Raw genomic sequence first — 26,573 nt, forward strand, 5'->3', positions numbered from 1 at the left:
CCAACGGCTCTGCCCCTGAGCATTACCAAAAATATTCAGATGCAGTAATCTCCTTTTTCCTGCCATAATTCTTTTATGTTATGTAGCACACATGGACATCAAGATTGTGTTGAATGTAGACTGGACTGAAAATGTCCTCCTGCCATTTAAATATACATAAAAAATATAAGCACCAACAAGCATAAAGGGACTAGGTCTTGGACTTCAGTGTGACTTTCACTTGGAAGAGTCAACTTGTAGATTGGACACATTCAGTTTGGATCCTCAGATCTAGTTCTCAGTTCTTCATGCATTCCCAATAGGGGCTGTACTAATCACCTCTATGGAGGCAATTAGTGCAGCCCCTTCTCTGGATTCCCGGTGACATGGTCTGATTGGTGTGAACACAGATTGTCGGCAAGTTTAATATTTTGGTTTAAAAATCAGCTTAACTTCCAGAGATGAACAGAGAACTGCTTGGGAACTGCCGTATTATTCATTCCAGAAATGAAGTCTTCAAGGTGAGAGTCATGCTATGGTCCTTGACCAGTTCCTTTAAAGTACTGTGAATCTTGAAACTTTTGCTGTGGTTTTAGTTTTGTGTTTTTTGCGGTGACTTTTTCAACACAAATTCATGAGACTGCAAGTATGTTTTCCTTGTATGACTATGTACTAGACTTGTATCAACAAGAAAATCTCCCTTTCCCTCCTACCACGAAATAAAACCACCACTTAAGTTTCATGATTGACAGTATATTTGGCTTCACCAGAATTAAAGGTACCCTGTGTAACATTTGTTGTACTGTGTACTGCAAGACTGCAAGTTTTGGAACAATTCACCTATGTGGTTTAAACCATACCAAGGATATACTCAGTGCTATGAAAAGATCCCCCATTGACTAAACAACTTGTGGAACCCTGACATTGCACCAGAGTATACCTACACAAGTACTTTCACTTGTTCATGGGGGCAAACTGTAAGCATTGAAGTACGTGTACATGTATGTCCGCCTTCTACACCTCACAATGTTACACAGTGAACCTTTCATCTTAAAAAACAGAAAACATTTCCCTTAGGATAAAGAATAGCAAAAATTGTCCCTTTCTACACATACATATATATTCATATATAACAAACTAATACATAGATTGACCATAAGCAACATCATCATTCCCTGCTGCACATCTAGGGTCATGACCTCCCACCTGGGGTCATGCTGTAACATCTTGGATCATGACCTCTAACCTGGGGTCATGACCTAATACCTGGGGTCATGTTCTCACTCAACCCTGCTGAGGCAAGTCTGGCCCAAAGCCCTACCAGCTCCACCCTCAAGTCATAATTATGATGCAAATAGACTAATATCATTGACTGCAAAAAATTGTAACTAACATGTCAATATAAGGCTAATCTGTATGAACCAAAGTGGGTATTCTGTCCAGTCTGGTGCCATTATCCAAACTTACCTGGGACTGTTTTGTTGTTTGTATGGTAATGTAGAGACCTGTACCCATGCAACAGTCTGTTCAGTCCATATATGTAATTCCAACTCTTGTGCATTTTTCTGAGATGTCTTTACCATTTCATGCCCTATGTTAAACTTCTCACCTTACTAATGTGGACTCTCTCAGGATAGTCACAAACATATACACTTTGTACTGCAAAGAAAAAATAGTTAATTTTATGCCTCTGTTCACCTGACAGAAGGTTCTATGATGTGTCTTTAGGTTGACACTTTTTTCCTGTCACCAAGCCATAGAGAGAAGCCCTGGGAAATAGCTTTGCTGCAGCTCCATCCAGCATCCCTAGGTGGCACTAGCCTCATGACCATGCAGTAGAGCAATGCTAGTATTTTTAAAGTGACAAGACTGTTGTCATCATTTTGTGGAGCAGCAATGCTGCAGAGATCTGTGCAATGGGCATGCCTACAGTCTGGTCACTACAGACGTGAACTTCTATACTTTTGTTAGTTGCCAGGCCATATTCCTAATACACACACGTAGCTCTGATGAAGTATTGCAACTAGAGCAGTAGCATGTCCCTTCCCCTACTTAAAATCCACTGCCACCCTTCCACCCCTCCTTATCCAACATGGTTCTGTCCGCCAGAAGCGTTTTGACACCACCACAGGAGGCACAAGTGTACATGGAGAAGCAGCAGTCGGCCTGGTACATCATGCCCCCCTCCCCCTTCTCCAGAACTCCTCACGACGACTCCTTCGCATCTTGCTTTTCTGAGTCTTGAACATCGTCCTTTTCTGAGGGGAAAATGTGCATGGCTTCTACTAGATCATCTAATACGACAGTCTCCTTCGGGTCGATCAGTCTAAATTGGTGGGTGAAGAGGATAAAATGTGCGAAGGCAGAGTTCATGTGTGCATGGACGTCCAGGTGCACCAGCTCCCGGTAGTGGGCGTGGTAGATGTGGGCGATCACATGCAGCAGCAACCTGAAGAACTTCTTCACTGTTGCCTCAAAACCGTTGGGGAAGGTGTGGCCTGGAAAGGGGAACACAAACAGAATGTTTATATGTACATGTACATGTATGACTGTCGGACTGTCCATCACAATTAAAAGTTCAACCAATGATAGCATGACAATTAGTTCTTCGACAAATGAACAAGTGCATTTCTATGTTTTGACAGAGGTGGGCAGGGCTATGGAATCAGTCTATTCCCCAGGGCAAACAGTTGAATCATTTGGTCTTTGAGGACGTTGGAAAGGATTCTGTCAAATACAGTCCTGCAATATGCAAAGCTTTTTCTGTTTCTTTTGCCCAAAAAATTTGGCCAAAAATTTTATCCACATTCCTTACAAAAAAAGTAATGTCATCAAGAATAAGTTTTTCACCTCAAGTGCAATCACTGTAGCGGACTGTTTACGGCATAACATCAGACCACACAACAAGCTGGTAAAGGAAACTGGGCACTTTATAGATGCAGTTGAGAGTTGGAATAGGACACACTAGAATTGTATACATACCAAATTTTGTAGGGAAGACAGATTCGTCGGTGATGTGCTTGTCCATGAAAGACATCACATAGTCTACATATTGTGCTGCAGAACATTTCGTCTTTTTCCCCTTTTCGTCATACCAAGTGTATTGCCTGTAGTGTGAAGAAATGAGATATTGTTACAACATGGAGAATATAATTTCTTTGTAAGGCCCCATTTACACTAAACATCAATTACTAATTAACTGCCCTATGACCCTTGACTTTGAAATTGGAACATGATCCATATGATGTTTATGAATGATTTAAAAGATACAGAATGTGAAAAAAATTTGTTCTTTTTGTATGGAATTTGTTGAATGATCTGTTTTTGATTACTCAGGGGTCTAGTAGAAAGGGGATGTAAAAGACTTGTCATGTCTGCATGGTACTGGTAGGTATGACAATATTGACAGATATCATTGCCAGTATACAGTGTGCATGTAATACAGTGGGTTTCTACAGACTGTATCAATATTCTCACAGATTAAAAACTGTCAAACCATAACAGGACCAGACAAGTTCTTGTGAGTCATGTCTGGTACACCAGCAGCAGCCTGACATATTACGTGACCTGGACCATCTATAATTGCTTGGCTGGAGCCCAATCCTGGGACTTCAATACACCATTCCTGTTCTTTGGCTCGGGCGCAGCTGATCTATACTTCCTGCCTGCCATTGGCCACAACCAATCATAGAGCAAGTGCATACCTTAAGGTTCATAATTTAATGGGATAAAAGGAATTGCTACGTTTTTCATTATTCCCCGGATGATACAGCATTTTGCACCAAAACTGTATGATTATAGGTTATAACAAAAGTGAGAATAGAAAATAAAAGATTTCACCACAAACTGCAATGTACTTAAAACAAATGGTCTTAATCCAGACCTGAATTTTGAGGTTAAATGATGGGTTGATGGGTCAGTAGGTAACACCCTGATTACCACACTTCACACCCAAAAACCTCAACTTTCAGTAAAGAATAAGGTTTAAATCATCTATCACTCAGCCCTGTGTCCATTGAGTTGAGCTTCAAGATCCACAAAATCCATTTACCTCAGCCCACCATTAATAATGGCTTTGGCAAAATGATTTGAAGGCAACAAAAATACACACAAGGCATCACGTATAACACAAGTATAAGGTGTGTTAGTGCACGTTGTCATTCCTGACTTTGATCCATTGCCCGAGGTGAAGTGCGGCTCTCATATGTAGTCGCGGCGCAGTCTTATGCTAAGTAATTGCAGAGCACCCATGGAACACAGGGAGAATGGTGGTGGTGTGCATGGAATGGGAGATGATGCATGTGTAGGAGATGCCACCTGAGATTAGGCATCACGAGGTAAGGTAGGCATCATGTGGACAGGAGGGAAATGATGTCAGCATATCTGTGTGGTGATGACACTCTGTTGACATGTATGATGCTGATGTTTATAACCTGCACATCTCCGGCTCAAGATGTGTGTAATTTTGGATCAACAAGACTACCTTATTTGAAGGGATTGCAGTGTTAACAGTACATGTAGATGGTGAATCTTACTACAGTGTGGAACACAAAATGGTGTAGTGGCCTACTATATAAATCTGCTGGCTACTTATTGCCATCTATCTTCTTAATGCAGTTGTGGTGAACACTAATATATGATGGGAGGGAGAACCTAGCAATTTCATTTCTTTCTCAGAATGTCTGGAAGGATTTGTGTAGAACAGTCATTTAGTGTGAACATTAATATATATCAAGAAAATATTGTCTACACAATACCACCTAGCCACTGATAATGTATCAGTCACAAGAAACCCCATATATACATGTAATAATGAACAGGTAGTTGAATTTTTTGAGCCCAGCACTAATATAGTCTGGCACGTTGTGCAGCAGGTGATACCGTGTTTGATGGCTTGTCACAAGTGGGAATCCAGCAGCCTCCATTTACATCATATTGATTTCTGTAACTGCAAACTGAACAGGGATAAGTGCAGAAAAACAGCTTTGTGCGGTGTCCCATGAGTGATGCCTGGATAGCAATGCCTCAGAATGATAATGTCTTGCTCTGTACTATAGGTAGAGATGGAGAAATGACAGGCGAGAGAGAAATTAAACCAGTCAAGTATATACATAGTAGCATTAGCAATATCTGTATAATAATTCATTACCTAGCACATTGTTGGCCAGATGACTAACCTACATTATCCTTATAGCAAGGCTGTTATATATGCAAAGAATACACCAGATCACTCCTAGGTGGTACACTTACATGTTTTAAGGTAAACCCCCATGTTTGGACCACAGCTTATGTAACCTTTCTTGTGAAGCTAAGGGGTACATACATGTACCCATAACATTGATTACACCTTTATGTACATGTATGCTTGTTCTGATATGCATCCTGATCATCTACCATTTCTTTCTACAGGAAAAAGCCATTTCTGTCTGGGAATGTGTTGACCAGGGATATTCTTAGACAAGCTTCAGACAATCGCCCCTGTTGGCTAATGTAGGAGGACGGTGTAGTGGTATGAAGGATGTCCTTGGCCTGACTGATGGAGTGTTATTGTACAGCAGCAGGGGACGACCATTGCACCCCACATTGAGATGGGATTTCACACGGGGACCCCTCGCGACGTCTAATCCATGCGTTCTGTGAGCCTCGCAGGAAAAATGGGAAGCAAATATGTCGGGAGAAACGAACGGCCAACTGTTTTGTCCCCGCTGTCCGACCTTGACCCTGAGGAGTTTCAGGAGCTGGTGAAGGAAACTCTGGCTGTCCTCATCATCTTTGGACTGGTCATCTACCTGTGCTGGAGAGCTCTCTAGGGAAAATACAGACCGCCCACCAGACGGGCCAAGGTGTCATCGCAAGGTGCTCACATCCAAAATGCTGGACAAAATCCTCGTCCCAAATACTTTGACACTAGAGAAAGATAACTGTTCCATATCTTACCATATGAGCGAGTGTTTCCATCTGTAGCAAAAATGGTAAACTCTTTAACTTTCCACAAAGTATGGGTACAGGTACAGCACCCAAACATCAGCACCTCGGACAAGACCTATGTCTGCTTAAGATCAGTTAATACTCTGACTGAACTTTGAGTAGTGCTAATAACAGCAATACATGTACATGAAGGGGCATTCTTATTTGAGATATCCTTAAGCATTCTATCTGAGGAACAGGTAAAATTGCATTGTGGTCATCTATGGCATGTTAGAAATGCCTTCTGGGGATGCCTCACATACAAAATGAAACCTGATATGGCTAATCTTGAAAGTTTTGCAGAACGCACACACACACCAGATACTGTAAAATATGATGCATTTCCTTCCATTGTGGGTTTATTTCACAGTATAAAAAGGAGGTTTTCACTGTGTTTGAAGTTTGTGAAGTTTGAAGTTTGTGTTTGAAGGTTGTAAACAATTCTGTAGCACAATTACAGAAATACAAAACATCTATTTGCAGTGTGATGATTTCACATAACGAGGATACTGCAAAAACAGTGAAAACAAAACCACTGCATTTACAGTAGGTCCTGGCAAATCAATGCTTCTTACAAGTATGTAGCATGGATTTCCTCACTTTTTCCACACCTATGTGTTGATTAAGGACAACAAACTTGAGTGGATGTGGGAAGGAAAACAATATGTATGATACACAGCACATGTTGGTGAAAATGTTAGAAGTTTTGTATTGAATTGTTTCTATGTCACTTTTGACAATGTTCCATACTCTAAAGGACTTAAAGAAATGACTCAAGAAAGATACAAAATGTACATATTTTGCTTGTCGAAAATACATGTAGCTTAGAGTCCTACATCATGCTGTGCCAGATTTGGCTATGACGAGCAATATATTTTCATCAGTAAAGCCTGATAACAAGGAATTGTTTAAAAATGACAAAGCTAATAGTAATAAACTGTATACGTGCTGCCTTATGTGTTAAATCACACGAATAGGTATCAAAAAAATTTACATCCATGCAAGAACCAATGTACATGTAATATTGTCACTTGAGTAAATCTTTGGCAAAACTGCTTTGTTGAGCCCCTTGCTTCATTCATAGTTATTACTGAGGGCCCAGTCACTTGTAGTGTGATTGTTGTACTATGATCTGAGAACATTTTTGGGATAGTTACTTTAGTATGCATGCATCAATAAACAGTTCAGCTGTCTTGTTACCAAAAAGGCTGTCTGAAATCATTGTTGGCAGTCCTATGAGGACCTACGATAAATGTGACCGCACCTTTAATGACCACACCAGCTCTATGTATAACTATAAAGGCATATAAAAGAACGATGACATTCTGTCCAAATTCAAGGCCTGGTACATCACTGGACTGTGTTCATGGCAAAACACGACCAAACTGGAACAACACCATGGAGGCAGTAGACATAACATTTTTAACACTAAAACATGTGGTGGGCAAATGACCCAAAATCTGCATTCATGACAGGGACATATAACATACATGTGTACATACAAGCAATTACCAAATTGTGGGACAAGAACAACTACCCTTAACTAACACTACAAAACCTCAGACTGGGGTGATGTATGCATGTTTGTGGGTAATCAGTATCTTCAACACCAACTGAAAGGTTTATCTTGAACACTAGTCCAAAATAAGGTCTGTATGGCAGTACATGTACATGTAGCATATAACAAAACACAGCAAAGCTAATTTAGGCCAAACAGAAAATGTTCCATTTGTGCATCCCCCTTACAGTGCCTCACAAGTCACAAGCCAGAGGGCATCATCGCTATACTATGATCTGTGCACATCCACACTTGGGAGAATCGATACCTCCAGCTAGCTGGCTGCCACAGAAAACACTTGTGCTGAATAATTACAGGCATGGATTGCAGACCGGTGATTGCAGGTAACAGTTTACCTAATACGGTGGTATACATGATGGTAACAGCCATTGTGCTTTGACTAAGGGTAAAGGGAGTGACATTAACGAATAGGAGAAAAGGTAGAAAATAGAAACCCTTTGGCGTAATTGATCCGCCATATACAGGGCCAGGATTTATGATCACAGAACAGAAATATATTCATGACATTGTGTTCCTGACAGGGTTTTGGGTCAATAGACTATCATAATAAGCAATCTATAAGTTAAGTATAATTACAAAATGGAAGCAAAAATGACACCTTTTTGTTAATAAAATTGGGCCATAACTTTGCCAGTGCCTCGATTCGATCAACTGTTAGAGGTAAAATCTATTTATAATAGCAATTTTCTACTGACAAAATGGACATGTGATACACCGCTCATAATTTAATTAATAGCAGGCAGGCAGGTTTTAGCAGTTCCCAGCACAGTATCATCCAATCATGACAGTGTGTGAATGTTATTCTAGAAGAACAGTTACAGGAATAGATTCAATTCTGGGGATTGTTGGTCCACTGTGCAAAATTATAGGATTTTCTTAGAAAAAAAAACTAAATTGCAACAGACTTGGCACAACTACATGTACATGTACATGGTACAGTTCCCAAAAAGGTGGTTCATGTATACCATACACGTGTAACAGTGTTGTCCAAAATCACGCAATGTAAAAATGGCTCATAAATAAGTTCTGTGAAGAACTTGGGGAGAGGCTAAACCAGGCTGACGTATATGGAGCCACACATGTTGTGAGATCAGTAACAAACCACTAATTCTAGTAGCATATACATGTTTTATGTCACATATCTGGTTGGCTAACACTTCTGTGCACACTACAATGGAGCTGTGCACCTAATGTTTGACTGTGGATGTAGGGTTAGTTTATAGCATTCTTGACATTTCAAGCCTTTGTTGTATCACCTGTCAAAAATTTGAAAGTTAGGAATAGAAATTCAAATCTAAGCTTTGAAGAGAGGCAGTGAGGTCTATCATTAAATTAGGTTTTGCTGACACTCTTTTCAGGTTAGTAGGTGTACCAGTGCAATGATGCAAAAGGAAATCTAAGCCCTGCTGATAGAATTTAGAAACATGCCATTAGGGAATGTCAGATGCCAGACCTACTTTACTTTCCAAGTTTTCCATGGATTTGGTTTTGCGTGCAGATGCAGGGCTAGATGACGTAATAGAGTACACTCTGTCAGACAATGTGACCTGCGGTACCACTAGAGTGTTGCATTTCAGAATACAAAATAACCAAAAATACAATATGGGGTACAAATGGCGACAGGCTCTGTGAGGTAATGAGGTATGTAGAAAGACATTACACAGTGGGCCATACGGAGAACGTAGCAGGCTCCCAGACACAGGGCAGGTTTGGACTCATCACAGGTAAGTCTGGATTGAACAACAGATTAAGATCTTCTAGCAATAATGACATAAATGTGCTGCCACTTTTGTGTGCTTAAGCTGGGGAAGAGCAGACACAATAGGTAACATCTGTATGTATCATACATGCAGATATAGATGCATTTCATGACCTGGTCCAGAATATGTGTGCTGCAATCAAGTTATATTTTCCTGGAATTTATCTTGTTATAGTTACATGTACAATCTTGTAAGTTGACTACAGCTTTGAATTGAAGTGAGCAGGGAGTAGCAGAAACGGTCATGTGCAATATACTGTAAATGCATTTACTTACAAGTTGGTCTTATTTTCACACTTTCTGTGGTGTCCTCTTCACATAAAATCATGTCACCGTAAATATATATTTTGTGTTTCTATTGTACTACAGAATTACTTCAAATGTGAACTTGGAACACAGCAAAAATCCCACTTTCCTTCATATCCACCATGTTCTTCTGTCACAGTAATTTTCAGACATTTTCAGATATCTTCAGGAATTGGAAAAATGCTGGACAAGTCAACATCAACATGAACGACTTAACCTTTTCACATACATCGGTGCACAGGCATAATCCTTTCCAATGTTTTCTTTAGGTTGATCCAGAGTCTATGACCATGTCATAACACATTAACCTTTTTTTCTGTAGCTGGTGACCTGCCATGTATGCTATCCCCAGTACAAATTTACTAGACGAATAGCATACCAGGGAGAAGGTAAGTAATTAGAGTATTGTTGTTGTTTTACCAGATAGCCGTCCAAGGACTGTGTAGCCCCAGAGAAGGTATTCTCAGAACAACAGTGTGCAACATGGGGAAGACTACCTGGGGCAGAAACAGACAGCACTGCAGCCTCTGTGGATAAAACATCACTGCAATATTCAGCCCAATAATCCTGGAGGACTTCCTAAAAATGAGTGGGTGGCATATTGATAAGTTGCAACAATAACACTTTCAGCACCATGTACAAGACCCACCTCGCACCACATCAGAGACACTACTGCAATAAGGAACGGGCCTTCTATCTCCATCAACATCAGACAACAATGGCACGTTTAATATCCTCTGCTGAACTTTATCACCTCATACGTTAAGGGAGGCACGAGAATAACGAGCTGTGTGCATCTGAACTGATGAGACTGACGTTCAAACTGTGCTGCACACTGTTCCACTCTCCACCATGGGAAGGTACATTCCAACCGTCGTGTTTGCCAACATGAGCAATGAGGAGGTACAAGAACTCTTCAAAGAGACTCTTGCCATTGTCATCATATTTGGACTGTTGGTCTACCTGTGTCTCAAGCACTGCGACCTAGAAAGATGGATATTTCAGAGGGCATGATTTTGCAAAGTTTAACTAATGGACAGTCTGTCACGAGAAAAACAGGTGTATCACTCACTGTGTACTGCTATATGCCCTTCTACCTTTCTATGTAACATGTGAATGAATCTGATTAATTTACAAGTAAGTTGCTTCATTTTGATGTACCATGTACCATTATGTGCTTCTATTTGTACCTGTTACTAAATCTGTCTCTACTTGCAATACTACATGCCGTTTGAATTAAGAATTTCTGCTAAAAAAAACAGCACAATGGGGTAGCCTCCAATACTTTTTCATTGATGCAGAATATGGAAAAAAGGAAGCTGTGGTTTCTGGTCAACATAATATGAACACCATGAAATGATTGACATGACCTTTGGTTTGCTGGTACAAGTACATGTCTTTGGCCGAAGAAATAATTCAATTTTACATGCACGAAAAATAACCAGGCTGTTCAAATACCACCTTGGAGTTAATTTGGACAACCACATGCTAATTGGTGAAGATATGTGGAATCCAAATGCTTTCAAATATAGACACAGTCACTCAAGCATCTATATATTCTTGTGAAGTAAAATCCTATTGACTTCATCTTTTTTAAATGTTAGGGCGATGTGTGAAATCCATGTTTTTATCCATCATTTAATCATGATATTAAATTACGTGTTCTGCCAGCTAGCATCAAGCCCTACCAAATATGCAAAGTGCTCTGCGAAGCTACAGCTTTCATGTCCCTTTCCTAATGGGGCGCAGCTGGGATTTCTTTTCAAATGCTACCATTATAACAACCACGAGCTAGTTAACCTTTGAAGACACAAACGCATGGAAGCTTTTTGCCAGAGAATCGACACAAACCATTCCACCTTTGTCATTTGCCCTGTCGTCATAGCACTATGCCGGTGAAAATTTCTCCTGGCAGTCACAAAACGAGGTTGAGACAGAAGGCTCTAGGGCCTGGAAACAGCCGACTGCTGTGACAGGATCCGACCAAATTAGCTCCTTTTTACCGTTGCCGAGCAACACCTTCCTCGTCCAGTTGCTTGGGATTGTGGGAAATGTTTTTCATCCGGACACATTTTATGCCATATGGAAACTGTAGACGCCTGGATACCGCGAGAGAAGCTATCCTGAGTCTCGGCCTGCCATGTCCTGATATGCTGCCTACAGGAGGAATGACTCCAGCATGTGGAGAACCATCATCACAGCCATTGTCATGCTCACTCTCCTAGGTGAGGCAAAGGGGTGTATCCCAAATTGTCTTATTGCGGTTTCCAAAATGACGATTGGGCAGATCAAAGAATTGCTGGCGATAATCATCATCATCTCCTTGCTTTTCTACCTTTGCTGCATACAATGTGAGGTTGACTAAAGATTTTTTGAGTGTTCTCCATACAACAAAAATTTCTGGCACAAACTAATCATCTAACTGTAAAGTGTCATCAAAACAGTGAAGCAATATAGACATTCATCAATTTTTACCTCTGCAAGAAAAACGCAACCTGAAGGCTGAACCTTGATGTCTCTATCAGAGTAACCGAGACAGATTGAACATGTATGTATATTAAATATTCTTAAGCCTGGAAGCGACCATTCATACTGGTCAACCTGGATTACTACAGTGGCTCAGTGCTCAAGAACGTATTTGATAATATCATCAATATCTTTGCCTCCTTATTGGTTTACCACATTCATCAACGACTTGGGTGACCAGCTAACAAAGGCCACAATGGAACTGTCTCTGTACAAGTACGTGTACATGGTATTCTCACATTGGGGATAGACTGGGCAATCTAAAATTGCCAAGAACGATTGCAACAAGAGCTTGCCACAAAGTCACAACTGTGGAAAGGAGCTTGCCACTGCTGCCATATGCATTGATACTGCATACATGTACGGTACAGGAACATGTGAAGCAGATATTGCCACAGTTGCCATATAGGGTAACAGAGCAACTTTGTGAGACTTGTTACCATATATGTTAAGACATTAGACAGACAGTGGTATATCAAGCAATCTGAGTCTTGGCACGATATATATATTCACAGGATAGACTGTACCTTACATAATCCACAGGAATTCACTCCTTTATATCTTTGTGGTTTACTCTCAATGTGACACTGAGATTGTGTAAAAGTGTTATGTATTTCAGTTAATGTAAAGGCATTATGCTTCATGTTTGTACAATACCATAAGCACCTGTTCAAGCCATCTGTCTGGCAAGAAGACAACATTTTCCTGCAATAGTCAAACCATGTGGTTGTTGTTCTCTCAATGAAGACCACTGTATATGACTGAGTCAGAAGTTTGTTGGTCACACTGTCATAAGACAGCAAGTCATACAGTACTAGTAGTCACTATAGATAAAGGCCATTATCACTATATTCTTTCAAATTTTCAACGTGGATTTTTCTCATAATGGATCTTTTTCTATCAGACAAGCCTGACAATGGTGATGTTGAGGTCTTCTTTGCTATTGTGATTATCATATGTCTGATTGTGTATCTCTGTGCAAGGTGCGTGTCTTGCATAGATGAAGAAATGCATTAAATTTGCCACATATTTTACATGTATCCCTCCTCAGACCAGCTTCAGCAGTGGTAACGAAATGCTATCATTAGTTTCGTTGACATCTTACTGTTCTCACTATTAATATGACCTACTGCAATTAATACTTTTGTCAGCAATCTTTTCCTTAAGAGAATAACACCTCTACACAGATAAATACTTAAGAAACTTTGTGATTAGTGCTATCTTTACTGATACGTAACGATATATTCAAATATTTTTTTCATCAACAAAATGACAACAGTCACAACACACAGATCATTGAAAAATTTGTTGTTTGTTAATGAAATGTTGCTCAGTACTCACAACCTCTTTTATGGCCCACAGTGTTTCATAATGATATCAGCCTGGGTAGTACTGTGTGGGTGTGTTGTAAAACTAATAGACTACCATGTTACATGTACTTGTATGTAAAATGTAATCTGAGGCCCTCAGCTACTCTCTGTAAGGGGCTCAAATGATTATGTTGTCTTTTATGACCACCTGGCTTCTATCAGTGGTGGTAGTAATATGTAGGCTAGTCTTGAAGGTGATAAGAAGTGAGAAGGGATCCAGAGTTCCAGACAGTATTAAGATTGTATATGAATGATGACAATTTGGGGGATAACAAAGCCTGAATGTCCAAGTATGTCAACATCGAGCTACTGCAGGGTAATCTGTATGGTATGTAAGCTGGTACCACAATGTGGTGCTAAGGCACCCTTAAGACTAGACAACAATCAATAGTGACCATTGAGTGACTGAATATGGATTTGTATGACCATTGATTTTATAATTGGAATACGATACAAAATACAAAAATATAATTTAAAAGATAACAAAATACACAAAACCATTAAGAAGATTTGTTATTATCTATGAAATTTGTTAAGTTGAATGTTTGGTCACTCAGCAGTCAAAGCCTCTGGTGGAAAGGGGGTATAAAGAAAGAAATGTTATTTGTATCAATAGTCTTATTGTTTTGTATATGGATCATTGGAAAACCAGTAGACTTTGAGCAGGCTCTGTGTGTACTGTTAAATATGATAAGATGAAGATAAACCTTGCTGGCATGGTTCATTTCTGCCTTTGTAACCAGAGATACTGTAATATTGCGTCTTGCTATTGCAATAGTACTAGTCCATCTTGGTGTATAGAATCTTCAGTGAATACTCAGTATGACACGGCATGCCATGGACAGTTTTGATAGTCTTGTAGTGTAGTACATTACATACTCTGAAGCGGACGATTGTAGAGTGGGTCGTAGTCTTCCAAAGTCTTGACTAATTATTTCATTGACGTTTAGTACTGTATTAATCTGTTATACGGTGTCTGATAGCTATTTATAGTAATGTAAAAAAAGAAAAGCACATATCAGCTATGGTAGATATTTTTGATATTGTGGAGATTGTAAGTACATATTTGGGTGACTGATTAAATTCTATGGATGACAAAACACCTCAGATAAGATTCACAAATTCCACAACAGTCCCAACTGATGCAAGCTACTACTAGACTCTATATACCGATATATTATTTGAGGTCTGAGTCTGAAGCATGTTATATTCAGTTTTTGAAATGACCTCTCTACCATGAATTCATGACAAGAACTGTATTTTTTAACCACAAACTAAAACATTAGTCGAAAATCTCCTTTCCCCTTCTACTACCTTGAAAAGTACCCATGAAAATAAATAAATTTATGGTACCTTGAAAATCAATCAGTACAGACGTCATCTACAGAATTCAATTAAGACACCCTGATATTTACATTGTAGATTTAACAAAGAAAATGAAAATGTAACACAAAGCATTAAATCACCACATTCTCTTGACAAGAAAGCTATAAGGCAATAATATGTACATGACAGCACAATAAAATCAACCACACAGAGTTGTATGGGAAGACTTGTGAACATATGACGTAGTTCACATTCCTAACTACTGTAAACTGATGAATAAGGCTGCATATATTGCTGTAAAGTGTTTTGGTGCCATATGGGAGTTTCAGACTTTAAAACATCTGCTGTCCTGTGCAATTGTTTGATGAAATTATGTGAAATGCATATCAAAGTATTGTCTGACATCAGCCATTTCCATGTGTGTAACAAAGTTTAATGAGCCTCTACAACAAATGATGGAAAAAAATAAATCGTGTCTATTGTTCACAAGCACTGTAGTGTTCTGATCACTTAAATTATGTTAAGATCATTTAGATAAAGAAATCCAGCAAAGAATCCAGGCATTCAGCAGATGACCATTAAAGAGCAGTTTGATTATTCCTTAAGTTAATAAAAACAAACAAACAAACATGAAATAGAAGGCTGAGAGGCCAGAAGTACATGAACCTAACTTGTTGTACATGTATTAAGCCCTGAGTGGGTACTCATGTACCTCCAGTGACTTGCACTGTTGCAGTGACTGTGTGATGAGTGGACCGTCCTGCCAATCTGCAGTTACAAAATCTCCCCCTCCCTTCCTGCTACTCTGGTGAATTCAAATACGTAAGGACACACAAACAAACACTCACACATACTGTACACATGCACACATACACACACACACACACTAATAACTACAGTACAGGTACAGTATAATAAATTGTATTAGTGTACTCACGTGTTTCCTGGGCCTGACATGTTGGGACACGTTGAGCTGGTGCAGTACTCTGATATTGTGCTGTACAGCAGGTTGATATTATGGAAAAATGATATTGCTGAAAAAAAGGAAAATTGGTTAATGTAGGAAAAGTCTGGGCTGCTTTCTTGCCCTGACATGTATTATTTAGACGGAAACACCAGAGAAGGACTGGGAGCTAATTTGATAAACCAACATGTCAAGTCGGCAGCCCAACTATATGACAGCTTACACATGACTTCATCATCCTGGGATCAATCTAAATGGAACTCTGACCAGGTCTACATCCATCATACAGTCCTTATATATTAGATTACCAGTAGATGGATCATGGTACAAACACACACCATGTGAGCATTACTAGTACTGCAGGCAGATCAACATTAAAAACTGGTGCTACAGCAGGGCAGGAACATTGGGTATTTTCCTCCAAACGGGTAAATTTATGACAACATGCAATATTAAGGGAAATAGAACAAAAGCATTTAGAACCTTGATTTGCCAGTTTGACTTTAAATTTCAATTGTTGTGTTTGTTGATGTGACAGCACAGAACAGAATGTTGAAGGTAAGGACATGTTGACTTACTGTTGGTAGCTAACCACTCATCCTGGTCGATTCCCTCTGGTAACCTGACTATTATTCTCAAGTCCTGGTCTGTGATTGCTGCCTGTACATACTGCTGGTCCAAATACTCCTTTTTCTCTTCTATAACTGGTTTCTTCTCCTTTTTACTGGCTTTCCTGCAATGGCAAAAATGACATCAATTAACAATTGAATTTAAGTCCTAAACTACACGTGTGGCTGTCAAATATGCACACAAATGTACCAGAGACACAACTACAAGAAATGTTCTTCAGGTTTTCAAAGTTCTTTAAGCAAATTATAATTTTTAAAGATGCTCATAAGGCAGTTTTTTCGCAGACCCTAACTATAATCTTCAAGCATGTTGAATCTATATGAGGGGGTACGGTGCCTGTGGTAAAATTTTCCGAGCCGAGGAGCTAGCCCGTATAACTTGTCCTTGGCAACAGGCTAATCTGGGTGCCAATGAAAATGTTTAACATCTACATATACCCACACAACTTGATAAATCAAAGATAATTCAAAATTTCAAAGAAAATACAAGATGTCGATGCCTGCATGACTTCATTTACCTTTGCATATTATAAATTTACAAAAAAACCTTATCTTGCAACTTTCACGTGCCCAGTATTACAATTACTAAGTATGTAAGGACATTTATGCTGAGCCTCCTAGCTTCCTTGTGATTGTGTACATGCAGGCATCTCCCCATTATTTGTCTGCATGCCAGACCATCTGGTTTGCATAATTCACAGGTAAAACCTTGGGCTAATAGTATCCACAGATGAAGACCAGACTACTTTCACAGCAATATCTACTTTGCTACATCACAGCAGTAGCAGTGACAGACTGGGCCCCCTAGAACCAGACAAGAATACATTGCGATGGATTTCTGTCCAACAGGAATTCTAAGGTCACTAAATTTGGTTTCCCTATCAGAGGTCAATAACCAGGTCTTCCTTCCAGCCTTATCTAGAGGACCACATTCTGCTGCAGGCTGAGGACTGCCCCCCTCCCCAGCCCCACACTTCAAATGTTGAACATCCTAATATAAAGGCTATATGATAGAAGTTTAAATAAACTGGCCATATTACATGCCACATATACACAATAAACTAATGCTTCCTTTTTTATTAAAGCCCTTCTATAATACACAAAAAATCTGAACTCAGCTATATATAAATTGCATAAAAATAAACCAAGATGATCACTGGTAGGATCAAGCATTCATCTGCAAGAATTTAGCTGGGACATATATAAGGAATGGTAAAATACATGGGTGAGTTTCCCTCTTAAATCACCATGGGACCGTGTTCAAAACAACTGATGCTCACAAAACCATCTGTGCTGTTCAACGGCATATGATAACATTTCCTCTCAATAACTTCTGCTCCTACTTGATAACCTTCCTGTACACACCAGTACCATGCAGGGACATACCTTTCATTCTTGCTAGGTTCCCAAGTGTACCTCCATCCAAAGAGCACATCCATAGCTACACTAGTAATGAGGAATTATTTCTGTCCTTCTGTGAGCCAGGGCTGCAAGGTTAAAATTATCTACTGTTTGTGTTTGTGTCATCTGATTCAACCTCTTGGAACTGGATACCCCTATGAGAATGCATCCTGTTCACCCCCATATTCTGATCCTGATGGGCTAGTCTGACAGAAACACAGCTGGGAGGCCTGGCTTAGTACACTATCATCCAGGGGTGCTCCCTAGACATCTGTCACCATAGCACAAATTTGCATGTCAACATGGCATCTCTTAACAGGGGAATTTTACTTATTTATTCAAAGTGTGGATGGCTCTTACTGTTGGTGACAGAACCACATGCTTCCATCTTTAATGCTGAGACAGAAATATTGGGATATATATAAGTCTGGAAATACCTGTGTCCAAAGAAAATCATTCTTGGTATCTAAGTGCAATATTAAGCAGCATGATGTTTAATTCATGTACAGGAAGCACAAGAGGACAGGGAGCCCATGAAAGATTGATAGATATAGAGAGGAATTCCTTTGCAGTAATAAATTTATCACCAAGTCTATGAGATACAACTTGCCTCCACTAAAACTATTTTTATGAGCAGAAATTATTCACTTCAATAGAAGTTCAATTCAACCAAAACCTTAATTGCAAATCTAAAATCTTATGCAATCACCTAAAATTTTATGCAAGAGATATGTATCATGTCATGTGGGTTATTAAAAGTAAATGATAATATTACAATAGGTACCTCCATGTAGGCATAACTTTATTTTCAGTCAAGGTAGATACTGTTATATATATAATATAAATTAGAAGTTGCCAACATATAAGGTTGGCATAAATAATTGAATACTAATCAACTGAAAAGACCATAATGGGCCATAAAATCAGTGTCATCAAAATATGTCATCTAAATATGACGTGCCTATAACATGGAAATATGATGTCACCATCAAATACTTTGCCAGCTGTCCTGTTTTGAAAATAAGCAAAACTCTTGAGTTAAACCAATAATCAGAATATGCTGATGACAAAAGACATATCTAATGAAATGTCTTTGTGCAAAATTATGAATTGTTTTGACTCATAATTAATCAATATGTGTGCAATAGCTATTTCCAATGACAAATTTAGAAAATACATGTATCATACATGTCTACAAAAAACTGCTAAAAGTGAGTCCCTTTATGATGATTATCATTATTATGAAGTACTAGTAATCAGTTTTTAGAATCATTTGGAGAGGGGGATCTCAAGCGTGCATTTCCTGTTGTGCTACAGAATTGTTTTAACCATGAACTTCAAACACAATTAAAACCTCCTTTTCCCTAATACATACAATGAAATAAAAAGACTGCGAAGTAATTGCATTGAACAGTATGCTTTAGTTATGACTGATCAGCTTTAAGTGGTACTTCTTTGACTACAGCTGGATCAATGGTATGTAGTTTTGCACATGCCCACTGGATCCTGGGCTGTGGATATCTATAGTACTTTCACTGGCAATTGTTGAGCCATCAATATTGGTTGGTTTCCAGCCTTCAAAAACTATTAAGGGATTTTTATAATAACTTTTTGATTATGTGTACAAAATAAGTAAAGGAATCGTACAGATTTTCTTTTGAAATCTGATTGTATGTTTCTCTTTTGGCGTTATTTTTTTTTAAATTATATTGTATTTTATAGACCTTGGCTGCAAGAGGGGATGGTTACATGACAGTTTGGGCTCCATTCACGTGTAGCTTCTTCCTTATTGCTGGTAGGGAAAACTGTATATTCAAACTTGTCCAAGGACATGACAATTGTGGCTCTCCTGGGAATTAGGCTGCTGAGTACACTGGACATACATGTAAAACAATGACGCATGCAATAAACTGTGTGTAGTAGCAGACTGAAGTGATATCAACTCCAATATTGTACAATATTGTTCTGCATGCAGCTATTGGTTGCATATCAAGTACGAACTAAGAGTAAAACAATTTGTTTTCACCATATACACCAAAATTGAACCTAAACTGATACCTTTATAGAAACCAGTCTCCAAAATAGAATCAAAGATTATATATATAGGCAGTAGTACATTATAAAATCCTATAAGTAATAAAAATAATCTACATTGAAATGTGAGAGTATCAACAATTATGTTGCACTTGAAGTCATTAGAGATATCACCATAGCAGAACAAAGGACTCAAGGGACATAAAGAAATGTCAAATTCTCAGACATCTTGAAGAAAACAAGTCATGTTTACGTATGACTCACGGCTGTATTGCTATATCGGCTGCTTTTGTTAATACGGTAGACTTGGTGGTTTGTGTATCATGGGGATGTATCGTGATAATGTTCTTCCATCCAGTATCGACCATTTACACACATATGACTCACCACACTCTATCACACCACTTAACCTCACAGTATGTCTAGAAACACAGGATTGAAATCCACAGTAGAAGTCAGCAAAAATTTCAAACCAACTTGAAAATGCTCTCAGGGCTGCAGCGGAACAACAGTGACATCATCTTGGTGCCGGCTGGAGGTGTTCCTCGGTAGTAGATAGGTGTCCGTCCACGTGGGAAGAAGAACTTCTAGAGTGAAGCACAAGGGTTGTGCCGATTCTTTCCCCGAACCTTCTTTCAATACCAGAGCTATTCCTGCCTGCACAAATTTTGCAGGGCTACAGGATCAATCGCCCGATTCACCAGAATCACTTCACATGCAAACATGACTTGGTCCTGCCCTGTCCTGATTTGTCCCGGCAAACTCACAGCCCTGGCAGCCAGCCATCCATTAGATCCACACATGTTTCTATTGGCCCCTATGGGTAAAGTGGACCAGCCTAGAATTACTTAGCATCTGGCATAAGTTGGCCTGGTCCACTGTATCTCAAGGGTGTCCAAAATAAAGACTAACTGCCCTCTTACATCAGCTACCATCAAATCTAATACACCATACACACACACATGTGGAAATACATTGTGGCAATATTTGGAGTTATGGAATGGTGCCTACAATTTTAAACAATACTGCTATGATAAAAAAATCAATGACAACATTCATATTTTTATTCAGTAACACTGCTAATACGTCTGACTCACAATCCTTTGAATGACATGGATACAGCAGTGATTCAAGCAATACCTGAAAGTAAACCATACTGTGTCCCATAACAAGTACAGATTTAAATGATTGATTCATTTTGTTACACTAACACTAGTAACAGGATAATTATACATTGACGTTAACCAACTGAACATATCTTCCCACAGCTGCTTAGACACTGGTTACATGCCTGATACACCAATCTTAAAGTTTAAGTTTTTTGGCCCATACTTATTCCTTGTACATAACACTTTTCTCAAGTGGTTGGCAGGCTACTACCATCATACTGTAAGAGCATCTAATCTTTGGCAATGGTTTTATTTCACAGTATTGTGGAAAAGAAGAAAGTTCACTGTTGAAACAATTCTGTAGTACAGTAGAAATACAAAACACAAGCTCAGGGTGTTATGATTATGCAGTAGGAGGTCGCAGCGAAAACAGAAACACCGCGAATATTTCAGGATGTACAGTAGAAAGAGTACATGTAGTTTGTGCCATTTGTGAGCCTGGCCAGCTCACCCTGATAAACAAGAATGCCATTCTCCACATTTGACCAGGGAAGACAAACAAGCAAGCAGAAAGTCTGCCAAAGGACCTGGGAAGGAATTCAGGCCTGAAACAAGATGCCTCAATTAGTTGAAGCAGTATTCCGATACCTCTTCTTCCATGTGAGACAACGACCTCATTTCAGCCATGAAGGTATTCCTCCAGCTAAACACATTTTTTGTGAAGCATATCTTGTCACTTTCCTATGACAGAAATGTCAGCAAAAAAAAAAGGAGAAAAAAAAATTGTGGAAACTGGCAGATCCTACGTATATAAACTTAACTCAAGCAAGCATGCAGCACTTCATTTTATTGGGCTGCTCAGCTGTATAGTATTGCCATCATCAATCACACACATGTTTACCAACAAGTTTTAACTGTTGGTCAGTTGGTTTTATTTCAACTCAGGTATGGGCAAGTCTGTGAATGTTTGTCAGGATTCAAAATACTAGTATTCAATGCTATGCCTATATCTGCACATGGGAGGTTGTTGTTGAATTACTAGTACTCAATAAATGTCTTTCTTTGAAGTGTGAAGTGGCCTTCGATTGTAAGCATGCTAATTGCATCCATAAAACAAAAAATGGGTGCTACTCAATCACCACCTTCATATGAGCCACACCCTTAAAGCAGACAAGGGATATAAATGTGGATTTACCTACCGCTACATGTCAAGAGACCCATTTTGTATTGCTCTCTAGTCTTTTCATAAAACTAATATAAGACAGAAGCTTTTCAAAATTTGACATTCAATAGTCTACTATAATATAGGTTAAGCCTAGATTTGACAGTACTACATTTTCAAATGGACTTTAAATTATTCAACACAATGTAGACGTATTAAGCCATTTACAATTTACTGTCACTGACTGTAATAAAGGTTGGAAGCACTGTGAAATATTGTAAGTCTATGTATACAAAGTTCTGTATTTCTTAACCAAAGCAACTGTTCAATAATGCAAGATAATGTCATGGTACACTAAATAAAACATGCAGATAGTTAAATGTTGAAGTTCATAGTACAATGTATAGTGAAAATGAAAGTGATCTCGAACCAGTTTCACTAAAAGACCTCAGTGAACGTACAGTTGATGTCATTGAGCTCCTCTCCAACTGGTCAAGAAAGAAGACAGACGCTAGTGCTGTATTATGTGTATAGTACATACAGGGTTGTTGTACCCAAGAAATCCAGTACAAATGACCAGTGCACCACATCCCATTCTAAGGACTGTGACCCTGTCCAGTAACATGCAATTGGGGTGAGTGACAACATCCAGGATTCGAACTCATGACCTTTTGGTCCAGAGGCAGGCTCACTAACCACTGGACAATGCAAAATGCATAAGAATCAGTCCAGTGCTGTATATATCATACCGGTACCAGAAATATAAAATTCTTCCTTCCAGGGATCCCCGGACCTTTCATTAAATGTATTCCACAGAGTGGATAGCTTAAGGGCAGAAAAAAGATCCCTCAGTCACATGCTTGAGAAATAGGTATCAGTAACATCTAACATGCCTGTTTGTTGGTTGTAAATATGTAACAACTTTCTGATGATCAGCATTGCTGGCACACAATGTGCATAGTGTCAAACTTGTAAACTTCCTTTCAAAGTTTAGACACCCATCCCTAGCTTAACAGTAGGTTTCAATGGGACCTGGTACTGATTAAAAGTGTACCCCCACAGTATGCAACATCTGACATTGTGATATGTGATAAAACAGCCCCTTTTAGAACCATGTGACCATTCTGGTGCACACGAGTGCAATCATCATGTTGTTGAATCAGGAGCTTGATAAGCTGTCAACTGGAAAGGTTATTTCAGTCAAGGTCAAATTCTCACTAACACGAATTTTAACACACTTGTGTACGTAATTTGCAAGGGATGGCCTTCTCCTATCACATAGGAGAAGTCTTAGATTTTATGTTTTATTAAAAATAGGAGCATAAACAAAATGCTTATAATTTGTACTATTTTCATCAACCTCTTTTGTATTAGATCCTGTAATCTGGGAGAGATACTAACACTGACACTCTCTATAATGCTCATAACAATAACATGTTACATATCATCTGAAAGACCACCCCACCCAGTAACCAATTTTGTCAATTACAACTGATCTACAGCAAGCTTGACGTCATTGTGTTCTGGATCTGATGTCTTTCTTCTCTTGACTACCATAAATCGTGAAACTTTTGCAGTGGTTTTACCTCCTAGTGGGAGGGAAAGGGAGGCTTTCAGTGTAATACTTATGTTTTAAATTGGCAGCTAGAACAATTCCGTAGTGCAGTAGTCATACAAGAAATGCATGATCATTATTGATATAGTGTCATGGATTTGTTGTAGAGAGGACACTGCAAAAACAGCGAACATGAAACCATCGCAAAAGTTTCATGATTTATAGTAGCATGGGTGGAGCCGCAGTGGGCTATAAGGGAGTTGCACGCACACACCCTGATCATGCCAAAATTATATAAGCACTTTGTTAGAGAATATCAGCTACTTTCAGGCTACTTTCAATGCTGAATAGCTTCATAAACATACTTATAGAGATTTCTAACATCACATTATCAGGACATTTGCCTGCAACATAAGCCTTTTTTAAGGACGTACATGAGCTACAAGTTCTAACTGTATATGGCACCTGGAACCATGCCAACTATGGAAAAGGGAAAATGCACAAACACAAGTAGACACGTAGACACTGGTCATGGGTGTTATCGTTACTTTGACATTTTTTTAGAAAATAAACTATAGACTTCTTGAACATGCACAAAAGCACGGTGGTCAGGAAATAGCTATAGCTATAATGATGGTAACAGAATTATACCTATTGGTGCACTTGTACACAGTGTAACACAATCTCTTATTTTGATGGTGACCTACTTTGTACATGTAATTATGGGAACAATACTAGTAAGTCTGTTCATTATGATTATGCTTTAAACATTATAGAAAAGGTTAATTATGATGAATTGTGCCAAGTGTAATTTTCTCTTACTACAATGATTAAGTAAAATCTTTTATCAGAACTTTGTTTGTTTGTATCAATATCAGATAACCAGTAAATTGACTGAAGACATGACAGTAACATAATATGAGACTGATCCACTCACTCTGGACAGTACCCTTACCTCTTATCTACTAGTATATGATGGCTTGCTAATGGCTGGGTTGCAATCATGGTAGGTCATCATACATACAATTTTGATACAGTAAAAATTTCAATCAGGCTGTGAATTTAAGATATTTTCAGTAACTAGAGTCTAGACAGCTGAATTTGAGCAGAACACATGTAGGATTATCCCAAGACTGCGCATGCCCTCAGTTTGTTATTGAACAACATACATGTATCTTCTTCTTTCTGTTAGGTGACCGCCTTCGTCTAGTCAAAGATTCTGTCGCCGAATGTGACACTTACTGTGCTTAAGAAATGAGCAGCTCTTCTCAAACACAGGTGTTCAGTCTGAACGTAACAGAACGTCCCAAAGGATTGTAAACCTGTTCAGTAGCATCATTAGCATGCAAGCTGGGTGAGCTGGTAGATATTCAAACACTCCACCTCCAGGACCGAAGACTACTTATCCCTAGAACAAGTATGCTACTTTCCCACTATTGGGATGTATCTGGTCATCTGGTGGCATCTAAACTTATCACCATTTTAAATCTAATATTTTAAGCAATAAAGAAGTCCAAGGACATTGATTGAGAAGTCCAATTTTGACAATTAAAATTGACTGAATATTCCAATGTGGTATACCATGCTTGGAAGTCGGAACTTCGGTGACTGCAGTAACCACCTTAATTGAGGTGCAGTATGAAACGGTGCAAGCCATCACATCTGTATTATCTATCAACAAAGCTTGCCCTCATAGTCATACCTTTTCATGGAAGCTTTAGAGTGAATTACATACCGTAAAATAGACTGTGGAAAGACAGAAGTTAAAGAGGAATGAAACATTTGACTACAAACTGTACCCTGACTTCTATATTCCGATCATATATTCAAATACTTTAACAATTATGCAATAAGCTGATAAATAAAGGCAAACGATATCAAGAATATCAAACGCTGCCACCTGCAGCTGCAAGGGGTACAAATTGTACACATGTAAGCATAAACAGATCTGAAGGAAATGTACAGATGTAAACAATGATTGAAGCAGTGTGAGCGGTCAGGTCGGGCATAATTACACCTTGCTTGTCTGGCCTTTAGTTTAGACAAATATAATTGGTTTCCTGCCCTCCCCTTCTACTATATCATCAACTGCACAACATCGCTGAAATACCGACGACATTGCGCAGGATAACGTCCTAGACACTGACCTCTGACGTATCTACCTAACAACGCAGCTGTTCCAGAAAATTTCTGGCATTTACAATATTTTTGCTTGGTTTTGAGCAAGAACTAAAGAATGGGAGAAAATTTTATGAACGACTTCAAACTCGCAGCCGCTGTGGATGTCCTGAAAACGATCGCCTTCATTGAGAAGGAAAATAAATAAATCATCAAGTACGTACCCCATCAACCAATCCATCTTCACTGTTTGTTGAGCGTCGGAAAGCCTAGACCTTGAGAAAACCTTGTCGACTTGCCGAGACCAAAATACAGGAGCAGAGAAAGTGAAATACTAAGTGATCAACACTGAACCCATCCAACATGGCGGACATTTCGCTACGGCGCATGTGTGGTGACCTTTAAACTGTGATTTAAAGGGGCGTGACGGAGTGGAATGGAACTTTCACTCAGGTGAGAATCACGTTCAGCTCAGCAGGCAGGTGGGAATCACGTAACGTCACGTGCGCCGCTCTTTATGTCAGCTCTGCCTGTTTTTGTCTTATTGGCATGTCCTTGGGCGAGTAGAGATGGGCTATGGATGATATCCAGAGGATGTCAACTAATATGTTGTGATGAGGAAAGAAAGGGAAAAAGTAAATTAACAGTAGCGTTAGAATAAGATTTTTAGTCAGATGGTGATTACACATTTGATAAATAAATTCATTGCCACGACAGAAGTAAAGTACGGTCTTCCACTATAAACGCACCAAACGGTCAATCAGTACAAGAAAGAAAGGATCCACTAAA

General features: G+C 39.0%; 1 protein-coding gene across 4 annotated transcripts; it reads right to left on the minus strand.

Annotated features, from left to right (window-relative positions):
• Positions 1 to 53: 53 nt before the first annotated feature.
• Positions 54 to 26,172, minus strand: LOC109475617 (MOB kinase activator 2-like). 4 transcript variants are annotated; one of them, XM_019776334.1, is made up of 5 exons: positions 17,792 to 17,998; positions 16,355 to 16,509; positions 15,750 to 15,846; positions 2,962 to 3,086; positions 54 to 2,477 (listed from the first exon to the last, which is right to left on the minus strand). In XM_019776334.1, the coding sequence occupies exons 1-5, from the start codon at positions 17,842 to 17,844 to the stop codon at positions 2,185 to 2,187; spliced, it is 723 nt and encodes a 240-aa protein (XP_019631893.1). In that variant the 5' UTR covers positions 17,845 to 17,998; the 3' UTR covers positions 54 to 2,184. The 4 variants fall into 4 exon arrangements, with proteins under 4 accessions (XP_019631893.1, XP_019631895.1, XP_019631894.1 ...); XM_019776336.1 differs by lacking the exon at positions 17,792 to 17,998 and adding an exon at positions 26,009 to 26,172 and having other exon boundaries at positions 2,116 to 2,477; XM_019776335.1 differs by lacking the exon at positions 17,792 to 17,998 and adding an exon at positions 20,318 to 20,463 and having other exon boundaries at positions 2,116 to 2,477.
• Between the last annotated feature and the right edge of the window lie 401 nt (positions 26,173 to 26,573).

Source organism: Branchiostoma belcheri, unplaced genomic scaffold (assembly GCF_001625305.1).
Source record: "Branchiostoma belcheri isolate BF01 breed outbred unplaced genomic scaffold, Haploidv18h27 scaffold34, whole genome shotgun sequence".
Lineage (NCBI taxonomy): Eukaryota > Metazoa > Chordata > Leptocardii > Amphioxiformes > Branchiostomatidae > Branchiostoma > Branchiostoma belcheri.

Bases quoted from the DNA above. Each gene is read 5' to 3' on its own strand.
- LOC109475617 (XM_019776334.1), bottom strand. From the start codon at position 17,844: ATGGATGTGCTCTTTGGATGGAGGTACACTTGGGAACCTAGCAAGAAT. The intron at 15,847-16,354 runs GTAAGTCAACAT...CCTTTTTTTCAG, and splicing joins TGAGTGGTTAGCTACCAACA to CAATATCATTTTTCCATAAT. The intron at 3,087-15,749 runs GTGAGTACACTA...TTCACACTACAG, and splicing joins ATGTCAGGCCCAGGAAACAC to GCAATACACTTGGTATGACG.